General features: G+C 42.6%; 1 protein-coding gene across 2 annotated transcripts; it reads right to left on the minus strand.

The window, feature by feature from the left end:
- Positions 1-9,933: 9,933 nt before the first annotated feature.
- Positions 9,934-13,166, minus strand: LOC131574200 (histone-lysine N-methyltransferase EHMT2-like). Of its 2 annotated transcripts, none has more exons than XM_058828626.1 (3): positions 12,901-13,166; positions 12,296-12,400; positions 9,934-10,097 (listed from the first exon to the last, which is right to left on the minus strand). In XM_058828626.1, the coding sequence occupies exons 1-3, from the start codon at positions 13,036-13,038 to the stop codon at positions 10,071-10,073; spliced, it is 270 nt and encodes an 89-aa protein (XP_058684609.1). In that variant the 5' UTR covers positions 13,039-13,166; the 3' UTR covers positions 9,934-10,070. The 2 variants fall into 2 exon arrangements, with proteins under 2 accessions (XP_058684609.1, XP_058684608.1); XM_058828625.1 differs by lacking the exon at positions 9,934-10,097 and adding an exon at positions 10,139-10,215.
- Between the last annotated feature and the right edge of the window lie 1,087 nt (positions 13,167-14,253).

A 14,253-nucleotide genomic window follows, 5' to 3' on the forward strand; every position in this document is an offset into this window, starting at 1 on the left:
ACTAGAGTCCAGGTTAGGAGGGTTTTTAGTTCTCGTTTAGGCAATTTGCTTTGGCTGGCTTTTAGTGAGAATTTTAGTTGCTTATACAGCTTTTTTTCTGGGGTTGAATAGTTTTGACCCGTGATAGACTGGTTTGTGACTCACCTCTTATTTTAATGATGTCGGCTCGTCTCTCAGAGCTCGGGTGATGGGTGCTGGCCAGGCACCTCCCGTCCGTTCTCGGGTGTCACTTAGTAATACTCGCACATAACCACGCTGCAGAGTCGTCTAAAAACTACAGTGCGGACGCTGCAGCGGAAAAACTTTTAGAGAGTTCGGGGTGTAGATGCTGTGACAGCATCTGCCCCTCGCTCGACCACGTAGAGGCTTTGCCCACCTAGCCCAGGTGAGACGTCGCCTCGCAACGCCCCCCTGAGCTCGGGGGCTCCACGGAAACCAGGGGTTCAGACGCTGCTTGGCAACCTTCACCCCGAAGAAACCACGCAGGGTATGTCCCGTGTAGCACAGAAGAGGCGTGGCTTTGCCACCCTTCTCAGTGCCACAGGGCCCTGCGGAAACCAGGGGTGCGGACGCCGTTCGGAACGTGCGCCCCGAAAAAGCCACGCGGCGGATACCTCTAGAGCTCCGGAGCCGACGCTGCTGAGCGACGGCCGGCCAGTGCCCGAGGGTGCCGCGGAACAGTGGAAAGAGAGTTACGGTGTTATGGTGATCAGCCACATAAACTGCGCTCTAGACGGCCTTAAAGGGTGAAAAAACCTGTCTTCGTAGTTGCCAGTGATGATGGAGCAGTGTCTTACCGATGGAGGAGTCGTGGGATGGCTCGTAAACGTGCGGGCGCCAGGTATTGGTGTGTAAAAACGCTCACTCGCGGTGAGAGACTTCTCCGGGGTCAAGCTGTTCAAGTATAAGCAATTTATTATAAGGGTAAAAAGAGGGGAGATCCGTGTCCGCCGCCGGCCTCGGCGTCCGCGTGGTCCGGGGAAGGGGAGAGAGAACGGGTAAGAGCAGGGGAGGAGAGGTTGGGAAAGGGGAGGGAGGGAATAAGAGAGCAATAGAGGGAAAGAGGGAAAAACCAGAGGTAGAGAGCAGGGAAGACTAGTGGGGTAGGACCAGGGAGAGGGGGTTGAGAGTTAAGAGTGGGGGAGAGGGCTAGACGGGAAGGAGGTGAGGGAGCGGGGTTCAGAGGTAAGAGCGGGGGAGAGGGGAGCTGAGAGAGGGGTAAGAGTTGAGAGCGAAGTTCTTGTTACAATCCAATATATCTTTTTCTATCGTGAATATTCTAATTCTTAGTAACCGATCACCATGAGACACGGCCACTAAAGAGTTTACATACAGCCTATGCGTTTCCCTATATTAACATACGGTGCTGCGCTTTAGACTCTACAAAGCTTTACAAGTTCTTTCCTTGCTTCTTTACCTTTGGACTTCTCGATCAGCAGAAGGACATTGTTTTGTCAGCAGGGATTCTCGTTCAACTGGCTAGGCTATTGTTCTTTGGTTAACCGCCACTCGGTATCCTAGGACTCAGAGCAGGCTTTCATTTCTACTTTGATTCTAGCCTTCATATTTTCAGAATCTTCTGACAAACAATCACATTCATAAGGTTTCCCTGTTTCACCCTCCCCAACGGAGTTGCTTCCCTCAGTTTCAACTACTTTCGTCCTCATCATCCCCATTTTTTCTAGGGACGCTTTGGAGGGACTAGGAAGATGAAATCAAAAGGAAAAAAGGAGAAAGATCCCCCCTGCAAATCCAGTTCCCCCCTGCAAATCCATGCACCGGTTCATCTGCTCGGCTGCTGCTGCTTGACAGAGGTTTGTCCGATACCCGGTGCTGTTGCCCCTGGGTGAGAGGGTAGGGGCGGAAAGGGCTCGCCGCTAGTTCCCTGAACGCCTCGTTGTCTGCGCCTGATGCGCTGGGCCAGGCCTTGACTTTACCTGGATAGAGAATTGACAAAGCCAGAAGATTTTCTGGATCAAAACAATACTCGGGTCAATTTGACTTGGCAATTAGTGAATTAATATAGCAGCTGGATTTTTACCGTGGGCTTGGAAAATTGTTATCCGGACATGATTTTCCAATCTTCCGTTGATTTATCGGCAGTGGCAGACTCTGGGATGAGAGTATATATTTAGTACATTCAGTAATTCATATTACATATTATATAGATAAGTTTAATATCGCATAATATTAATTATGCACCGTCTTAATCAGTTTTTGATTGCTGTAAAAGTATTATTTCCTATATACATATATACATATACATATGCATGTGTTTTACTTTGATGGTTTTTCACTGTCAGAACAAGACAGTGGATATTTGACCTTTGTTTACAAGAGAGGGGGAGGAAACAGGCTGCAGTTCAGAAGCGTGGAAACACTATGTATGTATTTTAGATTTTGGAAAAAACGCCAAGATTGTATATCTATTGCGAATAATTCTTGAACGGTCCTTTTTAAACGAGTCTTTCACAAAGCCAGTTCCATCAATTATCAGGTATTCTTCTAACAGTACTCAAGCAAAGTTGAGAGAGAATTCTTTGGTTCCTGTCAAAGGTTCAGAAGCGAGAAGATTAAAAATTAATTTCAATTAGTAATTTGGAGTAAAGTGTATCTTTGTGTATTGACAGGTTCAAAGCAGAAGTAACTGCCTAGCGAAGAACCATGGAAACTCATCAGCTGCAGAGACGAGCAGATGGCCCAAAGAGCAGAAGAGCGAGCACGCCGATGTGAACCGTATCGAGACCGCAGTTGACGGCTGAACGCCTTTGATCCCGCGCGCGAGAGCGATGAACTTTGGGTTTCGTGTGAAAGAGTAGGAAAATCTATATTGTAAGGCCTCATTTGTTAAAGCGTGGTGTGAACTGTGTCAAGATTCAGAATCCTGCATGAGAGATAAAGTCCTTGAAGATGAAGGTGAATCAGGTATCACCCTTGAGCTGTATCATTTTGTTGATCGCTTTGTGATGCAATTTCACCTGCATCGCTTCTTTTAGTTAACTCAAAAGAAAGTGTATCTTATCTCAGTGAAAATAGATTTTTGTATAATATTCAATTTTTCTTTTTATTTAGCATGTTCTATATAAAGAGGCAACATCTTATTGTAACCTTATATCAATCTTAGTCACACTTGATTGTGAAGAGTTTGACTCATGAAATTTCAGATAGATATTTATAACAACTCAGCTTTCAATTCAAGTAGTTTCAGCAGAAACTTTAAAGCAATTAGACAAATTAAGCTACCGGTTAAGTTAGCAACCTAGATCTATTTCTCTAGCTTTGAGTGGTTAGTTAACGGATGTTCAAAACTGGAGGCAGAGCGCTCTGTAGAACAGAGCAGCAGTTCTGTTGTTGGTGCGTAGGGCTTGAGAGAAGGAAAAATAACCCTGAGTGAAAATTAATCAAAGAAAAGGTTTGGGTTGATTTTTTTTTTTCTTTTTTTAAGGAGTGGGGCAAATGTTGGAGTCTGGAATACAGAGTGTGTACCCTTGTTTCTGATACTTAGTTATAAGACCCAGAAAAACATTGAATTTCATATAATGTGAAATTCATGACCATGTTTTCATGGTGATACATGAAAACAAATGTTAAAGTTAGATAGAAAAAGCTAAAAGTGTAAGGGTATAGATTAGAAAGTTTTTTTAAATCACTGGGTGAAAAAGTTTAGAGAACAGGAGACGAGATGGAGGATTTAGGGTGTTGTCTCTTGTCCCTTTTTCTTTCTTCTTCATGTTCTTCTCAGAGAGGTCAGAGATGTTAAGAGAGACACCGGGGTTTCTGATAAGCCCCCGGAAGGGATAAGGCGAGGCACGTACGACACGAGAGGTACGAAAGGCACGGAAGGCACGGTAGAAAAGTGACACGACACACCCCGGGATTGCTCTGTCCTGCGCACCTCAGCACTGTGAGCCAAAGTGAGGAATTCCCTTGAGGTAGCCTAAGGGGCCACAGCTTGGACCGCCACATCTCCAAAGCTGACTCAAAAATCCTTGGGCACGAGTGCTGACCTAGCACACCGCTTTCATGCCCCTCTGTAGGTCTTGGACTTCGACTTAGCTCTCATATGCCTGGGGACGAGAAGCCACGTGGGGCACAAGGGAAGGCCGCCTCACCGTCTGGCACGTTTCTGGCAGGCTGTTGTCTCTTGGACAGGTACAATAAAGAAAACCAAATACCAGTGCAAGATCTTAGCAGCACATCTGTGAAAACCCAACACTCACGGTCTCCTGACAATGGCTGGGTCCTTCGCCTGCATGCTTCAGCCCCGCTGGGATGCTGAGGCTTGCGGAGCGAAACTCTTCGACCGGTATTGCTGTGGATCCGAACGAACTGCCGCCTTGATGAGGTTTGGGAGCCTCCCCGGTTGCGGATGAACGGGGACCCCGGGGTGGGCCGGGGCTGGAAACCCCTGGTTATCCCACACAAGCGGGACCTACGTGGCCACTATCTCTTCTCAACTGGCCCTAGAACACGGTGTACTGCCTGCACCTCTCGGGGTTGTGGCACTCTGCTGCTTTAGGATTCCTGCCTGCAGCTGCCTCAGGGAAATGGGAGCGCTGTTAGGGCTGCTGTTTAGGGTTGGGGGTGGGGTACAACTGTATTCTACCATACCTGTACCCCTTATTTTCACTGTTTGCTCAGCCTTTTTTTTTTTTTTGGAACTCTTGTGACAGATTGAGGGCACTGAGGCGGGACTGCCAAGATGGAATCAAAAGGGAAAAGCAGAAAGATCAGCCCTGCAAATCCACACTGGCTCACCTGTTCAGCTGCTGTTTCCTGGCAAAAAGCTTTGTCCCTCACCACCTCCTCTGAGCAATGCTCCAGGTCCAAGTGCATCCTGGTGCTCCCCCAGACCCTATGACATGCTCTCACCGTCATGTTGGAGTCTGAGATACAGACTGTGTGCCCTTGTTTTTAATATTTAGTTCTAGGATTCAAGGAAACACTGAATTTCATATAATATGAAATTCATGTGCATGTTTTCATGGTGACACATGAAAACAAATGTTAAAGTTAGATAGGAAAAGTGTAAATGTGTAGATTAGAAAGTTTCTTAAATCACTGGGTGAAAAAGTAGTTTAGAGAACAGGAGACAAGATGGAGGATTTAGGGTGTTGTCTCTTGTCCTTCTTCTTTCTTCTTCATGTTCTTCTCCTAGGGGTGTTTGGGTAGTAGTAGGTGATTGGGTAGAAAATGTCAGAGTGCAGCACACAGGTGTTGGGTCATTGGGTCACTAAGAAAAATAATTTAGTTGGCACCTGTTAATTGGGTAAATGGACATATAAAAGACCTTGAAGAAGATCTTTGTTAGCCATTTTACCCCTTTTCTATCTTCAACAGCAGTCACCCAAAAAGGGATTTATCTCCTGAAAAGGAGTTTCTTCCTAAATATAAGTTTTTAGAGTTTTTTTCTCAGATTCAAAAACAGCCCGGCGCGGACGGGCTTGATAGCACACAGCAGCCAGAAACGCTGTCGCCATGACAACCACCAGTGAAACAACTCAAGCAACTTCGATGAAGCTACAGAAAGCAACAAAACAAAAGAGAAAGAACAGAAAGCTGGACATCTCAGAGAGGGACAAAAAAGAGAGAGTTTTAATTGGACAATTCAAAAATTAGAAGCTTTGCAAATTTTATTGTTAGTAAATCAGCGAATTGTTGTAATCATAATTGAGTTTTAAAAAGAAGTTTCTATTGAATGAAGTGCCTTCAAAAATAGATCAAAAAGTTTATAGATATTTTATAGTGAAATATATATATAGATGTTGTATTTCTAATAATATCTGCTGGTTTTGTTTTTACAAAATAGCATGGAAAATGATATCGTTACATCCCAAGAAATTTAAAAGATTTTTATTCTGTTTCAGTATTCCTAATACATGAAGGTTTTGAAAAGGTTATCTTTTCTATACATCTACTGATAATGTAATACTGTATCATGTGGAGTGATCATCAAGCATTATTACTGTAGTTACAGTCAGTTTCTGCAAGAAGCATTTCTTTAAAATTGAGTTAAAAGATCATATGATTAACCCTACAGAAAAAGGATTGAATGACAAGTTTCTTTCATTTTTAACCTTTCCTTTCATTTGAGTATCTGTATTGTGGAGTTAGTTCAATACAGTTTTCAGTAATTTCAAAATTATATTAACCATATATTACCCATTTGCTTGGTATCTTTTATAATTAGGCAATTTTAATGTGAATCCTTTTGTTATAAAAAAAAAACATGTATAACAGCATATATATCAATTTGGATTTTGAATCTTAGTTAAAAAGTTAGACTTAATGTTTCTGAAAAGTACTACAAAAGCTGAATAGCAAATTACCAAATCTGTGGTGCTGTATTTTTTTTCTAGTGAAACTGCATTCTAAAAATCCTAACAAATGTAAACATATACCAAGCAAATTCTTGTTATGAATTGGTATTTTTAATAACATCTACAATTATTATGAATTATTCTCAAAACCAGATAACATAGAATGATGATAAATTTGTTACATCCCTATAATCTCTATAGTGAACCAATATTCCTATTATATTGTGTTCAAAGAAGTGTATACCAAATTTTTAGTTGCTTTTTTAATAATAATAGAGTAAGATTAAGTCATATTTTCATCTGATACAGATTAAGTGTTAATAGATTTAATCAAAGTTAAATTTCACTATGTTTAAGTTTGAGTGTTTTTAAGTTAAGTTATAACTTTGGTATTTTTTAATGTTAAGTTTTGTTACTTCCTTTTATCATAATTAATTTCTAACAGGTTTAAATTTAGATTGCTTTATGTTTTATTGAAGATGTTTGTTTAAATTGCAAAGTATAGTTATTTTTCTAAAGAGATGAAGATGAACACCTGCTTGTGGACAGAAGTGAATGCAGTCAGTGCCACCTTTGACTTCATCGAGACTTCTGTTGTTTGTTGTTATATTATTATTGTTATATTGTTATATTGTTGATATATTGTTATTGCTATTGTTATAGCTTTCTTATTTTTCAGTGTTTTCAGAATTTTAAGAAGATATACCATTGCTAAGGGTCAGCTGCCATGAGAGAAGCTTCAGATTAAACCAACTGCTGCATGGTTTAATTGATCTGGTACCTAAGACTTCTGGTCATTTGCTTTATACAAATGCTTTTTAAAAGTTTGCTGTGTTTTAAGCATCTTATAGTTGTTATTTTTAAACCCCTTGCTTTGAAAATGAGTTAGGAGACATCTTTCCAGATGAAGCCTAAGGCTCTGGCCAAGCCTTGACTTTACCTGGATGGAGAATTTACCAATAAACCCAGAAGTTTTCTGCATCAAAACAATATTCAGGTCAATTTGACTTGGCAATTAGTGAATTAATATAGCAGCTGGATTTTACAGCGGGCTTGGAGAATTGTTATCCGGACATGATTTTCCAATCTTCCGTTGATTTATCAGCAGTGACAGACTCTGGGATGAGAGTATATATTTAGTATATTTAGTAATTCATATTACAGATTATTCAGATAAGTTTAATATTGCATAATATTAATTATGAATCTTCTTAATAAGTTTTTGATTTCTGTAAAAGTGTTATTTCCTATATGTGTATACATGTGCAAGTGTTTTAATTTGATGGTTTTTCATTGTCATAACAAAAAAAACAAATACCTTACTTAATTACAAAAAAAGGGGGGGAACCAAGGCTATGCCTCAGAAGTATAAAAACCTTATAAATCTTAAATTTTTGGAAAAAGTGTAAAGATCTTATATCTATTGCAAACAATTCTTGAACAGTCCTTTTTAAACAAGTCTTTTACTAAGCCAGTTCCATCAATTATCAGGTATTGTTCTAACAGTACTCAAGCAAAGTTGAGAGAGATCTCTTAAGTTCTGGTCAAAAGTTCAGAAGCAAGAAGATTAAAAAATCTATTTCAATTAATAATTTGGAGGAAAGTGTATGTTTGTGTATTCACAGGTTCAAAGCAAAAGTAACTTCCTAGCAAAGAACATGAAAACTCATCAGCTGCAGAGACGAGCAGACAGCCCAAAGAGCAGAAGAGCGAGGACCCTGACGTGAACTGTATCAAGACCACAGTTGACAGCAGAACAGCTTAGATCCAACATGCAAGAACAGTGAAATTTGGGTTTCATGTGAAACAGTGAGAAAGTCAATATTTTAAAGCCTCATTTGTTAAAGCATGGTGTGAACTGTGTCAAGATTCGGAATCTTGCATGAGAGATAAAGTCCTTGAATATGAAGGTGAATCAAGTATCACCCTTGAGCTGTATCATTTTGTTGGTCACTTTGTGATGCAATTTCACCTGCATCGCTTCTTTTAGTTAACTCAAAAGAAAGTATACCTTATCTCAGTAAAAATAGATTTTAGTATAACATCCAATTTTTCTGTGTTAAAACAGAATGAAGATGAGATAATGAATGGTACTCCAAATCATGCTCTATACAAAGAGGCAACATCTTAGTGTAATCTTATATCAATCTTAGTCACACCTGATTGTGAAGAGTTTAACTTTTGAAATTTTAGATAGAGATTTATGACAACTCAGCTTTCAATTCAAGTAGCTTCAGCAGAAACTTTAGAGCAATTAGACATATTAAGCTACTGGTCAAGTAAGCAACCTAGATCTATTTCTCTAGCTTTGGGTAGTTGGTTAACTGATGTTCAGAACTGGGGCCAGAGTGCTCTGTGGAACAGAGCAGCAGTTCTGTTGTTGGTGCATAAGGCATGAGTGAAAGAAAAATAACCCTTCTTGAAAAGTAATCAAAGAAAAGCTTTGGGTTGATTTTTTTATTTTTTTTTTTTTTTTAAGAGAGGGGCAGATGTTGGAGTCTGAAATACAGACTGTGTGCCCTTGCTTTTAATTTTTAGTTCTAAGATCCAAGAGAACACTGAATTTCATATTATATGAAATATAATATGAAAATAAATAGGTGTGTAGATTAGAAAGTTTCTTAAATCACTGGGTGAAAAAAGTAGTTTAGAGAACAGGAGACAATATGGAGGATTTAGGGTGTTGTCTCTTGTCCTTCTTCTTTCTTCTTCATGTTCTTCTCCTAGAGATTTTTGGGTAGTAGTTAGTAATTGGATAGAAAATGCCGCAGTGCATCACAGAGGTGATGGGTCATTGGGTCATTAAGAAAAATAATATACGTGTCTATTGTTAATTGGGTAAAAATAGGTATAAAGATAAAAGAACTGCATAGTTCGGGGCCATTTTGTGTATCAGACATGAAGTGTGCCACAAGGCCTTGTTTGTACCATCAGAAGAAAGAAATGTACCAAATTGCAAAGATTAACCTTGTAACCAACCTGGAGAGACCTGTTAACTTTTGTGAGGATCCTACAATAAACACGAGAAACAAGATTCTAACGAGCTCGAGAGTTTACTTCGAATAATGAGAACTGAGATAAGTGGAACTCCCCACGAGGGAGGATCCCAGAAGAATTCAGCCCAGAGAAGGCTGGGGAACTATAGAAAGCTGTATTCACAGAGAATTCAGCCCAGAGAAGGCTGGGGAACTATAGAAAGCTGTATTCACAGAGAATTCAGCCCAGAGAAGGCTGGGGAACTATAGAAAGGCTGTATCTACAGAAAATTCAGCCCAGAGGAGGCTGGGAGACTATAGAGAGCTGTATTCACAGAGAATTGAGCCCAGAGAAGGCTGAGAGACTAAAGAAAAGATATATCCACAGAGAACAGAGCCCAAAGGAGGCAAAGAAAAGAGAGACAGAGGTAACATAGTGTACATAGCTCCTTGTACCTTGTAATGCTGATAAGAAAAAATAAACAACTGAGACCGAACGAGAGAAAACTCGCCTCCCTCTCATCAATCTTCAGTTCAAAGGGAAAATGAACCCAAATCTAAAAGTCCATAAAGAGACAAAATCACTCCATCAGATGTCACTGGTAGCCCACCAGAAACTCCTCTCCTCCGGCATTCCATGCCGATGTTGATTTGCCACTCGAATTTGGCCCTGTAATAACGGCAAAATTGTTGCCGTCCGTCAGGTACGTGTTGTTAGACGCAGGTTTTTCCATAGCCATCTTTTCAAGAACGGGGTGCCATCCCTGCTTGATTGCTAAATTATCAATAAATTCTGGAAAAACTAAATAAGAAAAAAAATCTAAGACACTGAGGAGTTAATATGGAAACCTTTATATCATTAAATTAGTATGTTTTGAAATAAAGTGAATTCTTCCAGGCCTACTGCAAAAATCAAATTCCTAAAAATAAAATAACCAAAAAACAAACAGCATCAAATTCCCATCAATGTCATCAATAAAATCTCAGTACCTCCACCAACTAAGGGAAAAAAAATCTTAACCTAGAAAAAATGTGAACCCCCTCAAAAAGATTCAACACTGAAACACAACTCATCCTAACACTTCAACTAACAATACCAAAACAAATTTTCAAAACAAATATTCCCCTTATCTAAACCACCAATACCACATAAAACAACTAATGTACTCTCATCACAGTGCATCCGTGTCAAAAATCTAAATTGCCCTAAAATTTTTAATTTAATCGCAACCCCAAAATAAAAACTTTAATCTCATTAACAAAAAAAACCCCAAAACAGGTAACACAAACAAAACCCACACCGTACAACCAACTACCGGCAAAAACAGATGCTATGCTCTGTCACTAACGGTTCTTATCACATCAGCAAAGTTAAACGTAAATAAAAAGCAACCCTATTGAACTCCACACAACAAATCACACCAACTATTAAAAAATAATCAGACCAATGCACTGAACTCAAAACCATTCAACTAACCCTAAACAATAGTTAAAAAAAAACCCAAAGCTCTACCGTTATACTAATACATAATTACAATACTCAATAAAAAAAAATAATACCTAATGAAAAACATAAAAAATCGATCTAAACTACTAAAATGTTAAAAAAATCACCCCCAAAAATATACCTCTAAAAATCCACCATATAAATGCCTGTGTCCCCAGAAGTAAAACTAATAAGAAACACGCTACAGAAAGAAATCCAAACTTATCATCAACACCTAAACTAAAAAAGACAACATTAAATAAATAGAACATATACGTTTTTATACACCAACTACAAACAAAATAAAATTATACCATCAATTACTAAAAATCACCTTAAAACCACTCAATAAAAAAACTTTCAAAAATTGAAAACTGCATCTAACAAAAGCCACCTAATTAACACCCAAAACTCAGCTAAACAAACCAACCCTACCCCATCTGAACCCCTACATCCAATAAACAAAACCCAATAAGGTGTGTTCCTTCTATCCCAGGTGTGCCCAGGTGTCCCCAGATGTCCCCAGGTCCCCCCAGGTGAGTTCCAGATGTATCCTCTCCATCCCAGGTGTGTCCCAGGTACCCCCAGGTGTCCCCAGGTGTGTCCCAGATGTATCCTCTCTATCCCAGGTGTCCCCAGGTGTGTCCCCAGGTGTATCTCAGGTATCTCAGGTGTCCCCAGGTGTCCCCAGGTGTGTCCCAGGTGTATCTCAGGGGCCCCCAGGTGTCCCCAGGTGTGTCCCCAAGGTGTCCCCAGGTATCCCCAGGTGTGTCCCCAGATGTCCCCAGGTGTATCTCAGGTGTCCCCAGGTGTGTCCCAGCTGTCCCCAGCTGTCCCCAGGTGTGTTCCAGGTGTGTTTCTAGAACGTGTTCTAGATTGTTCTAGATCGGGTTCTAGATTGGTTTCTAGACTGTTCTAGAGTGTTCTAGACCACGTTCTAGATTGTTCTAGACTGGGTTCTAGAGTGTTCTAGACCACGTTCTAGATTGTTCTAGACTGGGTTCTAGAACGTTCTAGATTGGGTTCTAGAGTGTTCTAGATAGTGTTCTAGAGTGTTCTAGACTGGGTTCTAGATTGTTCTAGATTGGGTTCTAGATTGAGTTCTAGACTGTTCTGGACTGGGTTCTAGACTGGGTTCCAGGTGTGTCCCAGCTGTCCCCAGGTGTCCCCAGGTCCCCCCAGGTGTCCCCAAATGTCTCCCAGATGTTCTCCAGGTGTCCCCAGGTGTGTCTCAGGTATCTCAGATGTTCCCCAGCTGTCCCCAGGTGTGTCTCAGCTGTCCCCAGGTGTCCCCAGTTGTCCCCAGGTGGCCCCCAGGTGTCACCAGGTGTCCCCAGGTGTATCTCAGCTGTCCCCAGGTGTGGTTTTGGTGTCCCCAGGTGTGTCCCCAGGTGTGTCCCCAGGTGTCCCCAGCTGTCCACAGGTGTGTCCAGGTGTCCCCAGGTGTGTCCAGGGGTCCCCACGTGTGTCTCAGGTCCCCCCAGGTCCCCCCAGGTGTCCCCAGGTGCGCTCACGTTGTCGGTCAGGGTGACGTCGGCCCCTCGGGTCAGCAGTCGCCGAATGACCTCGATGTGTTTGTGCTCGGCCGCCCAAATGATCGGGGTGCAGCCGCCGTTGTCCTGAGGGGTCATCCAGGGGTCAGCGCCGCCTCCAGACACCCAAAATCACTCCAAAACACCCCAAAAACAACCCAAAACCAGCACAAAAACAGCCCCAAAACAACCCCAAAAACAGCCCTAAAACAGCCAAAAAAACACCTGAAAAACAACCCCTAAACAGCCCAAAAACAGCCCCAGAGCAGCCCTGACCCTCTGACTACTGCCAGGACACTCCGGACACTGAGTGGACACTCAGGGGTCACTCAGGACACAGTGAGTGGACACTCAGGGGACACTCACACACTCAGGGGTCACTCAGGACAGTGAGTGGACACTCAGGGGTCACTCACTGACCTCTCACCTGGGCGTTGACGTCCACCTGTCCAGTTCCCAGCAGGGACACACAGAGTGGACACTCACACACTCAGGACACACTCAGGGCTCACTCAGAACACTCAGGACAGTGAGTGGACACCCAGGACAGTGAGTGGACACTCAGTGGTCACTCACTGACCACTCACTTGGGCGTTGACGTCCACCTGTCCGGTTCCCAGCAGCAGCTCCACCATCTCCAGGTTCCCGTTCTTGGCCGCGTGGTGCAGGCAGGTGGAGCCGTCCTCCTCCTGTGACGTCATCGACAGGGGACGCAGTGACGTCATCGACGGCCGCGCCGTGACGTCATCGACGGCAGAGCCGTGATGTCATACACGGGGCCGCAGTGACGTAATCAACGGGGCCGCCATGATGCCATCAACAGCAGCGCCGTGACGTCATACACGGGGGACATGGTGACGTCATACACGGGGGTGATGACATCATATGGGGGCGTGTGGTGATGTCAGACACGGGGGGGTGGTGACGTCATACATTGGGGGGGCTTGTGACGTCACACAGGGGGCGGTGACGTCACGAGCTGGCGATGACATCACGGAATGCGGATGACGTCACCGGGCGGGACACGTGACGTCACGTGGGGAGAGAAGGTGACATCACAGGGAACACTATGACGTCACCGGGCCGACGATGACATCACAAAACCGGTGATGACATCACCGGGTGCGGGGCAGGGACAACGTCACCGGGATCAAAATTGAGGTTCCCAAAGATCCTGAAGGAGATTTGGGGCACTTTTGGGGGATTTGGGGCACTTTTGGGGGGTTTGGGGACAGAAGATGAGACACCCCAGGCAGGAGACGCAGCCCCGGTGGAAACGGCGCCCGATGCGCACGTCAGGGTGGCATTCGAGAAATGTGCCCTAAAATCCAGAAATCGGCACAAAATCAGCCAAAATCAGCAAAAATTGGTGAAAAAACGGCAAAAAAACAGCCTGAAATAGCCCAAAATCACCCAAAACCACCCTGAAATCAACCAAAATCAGCCTGAAGTACCCCAAAATCACTCAAAATCAGCCTGAAACACCCCAAAATACCCAAAAATTGCCATGAAACACCCCAAAATCACTCAAAATCACCCTGAAATCAACTGAAATCAACCTGAAACACCCCAAAATCAGTCTCAAGCACCCCAAAATCAGCAAAAAAACAGCCTGAAATCACCAGAAATCACCCTGAAATCAACCAAAATTGGCCTGAAATGCACCAAAATCACTCAAAATCAGCCTAAAATACACCAAAACCAAACTGAAGTCACCCAAAATCCGCCTGAAACACCCCAAAATCAGCCTAGTCAACCAAAATCACCCTGAAGTCACCTAAAATCAAACTGAAATAACCCAAAACCACTCAAAATCACCCTGAAATACCCTGAAATCAACCAAAAATCTCCAAAAAACCTCCCAAATCCCCCAAACTGATCCCTAAAAGGCACAAATTGAGGTTCCCAAAGATCCTGAAGGGGATTTGGGGCAGTTTTGG

Source organism: Poecile atricapillus, unplaced genomic scaffold, assembly GCF_030490865.1.
Source record: "Poecile atricapillus isolate bPoeAtr1 unplaced genomic scaffold, bPoeAtr1.hap1 scaffold_111, whole genome shotgun sequence".
In the NCBI taxonomy this organism is placed as follows: Eukaryota; Metazoa; Chordata; class Aves; order Passeriformes; family Paridae; genus Poecile; species Poecile atricapillus.

What these genes read in the sequence shown, in the direction of transcription:
- LOC131574200 (XM_058828625.1), bottom strand. Translation starts at nt 13,038, where the DNA reads ATGACGTCACTGCGTCCCCTGTCGATGACGTCACAGGAGGAGGACGGC. An exon ending in AGGTGGACGTCAACGCCCAA is followed by an intron (nt 12,401 to 12,900) that starts GTGAGTGGTCAG and finishes ATGACCCCTCAG; the next exon opens with GACAACGGCGGCTGCACCCC. An exon ending in ACGTCACCCTGACCGACAAC is followed by an intron (nt 10,216 to 12,295) that starts GTGAGCGCACCT and finishes TTTTATTTTTAG; the next exon opens with GAATTTGATTTTTGCAGTAG.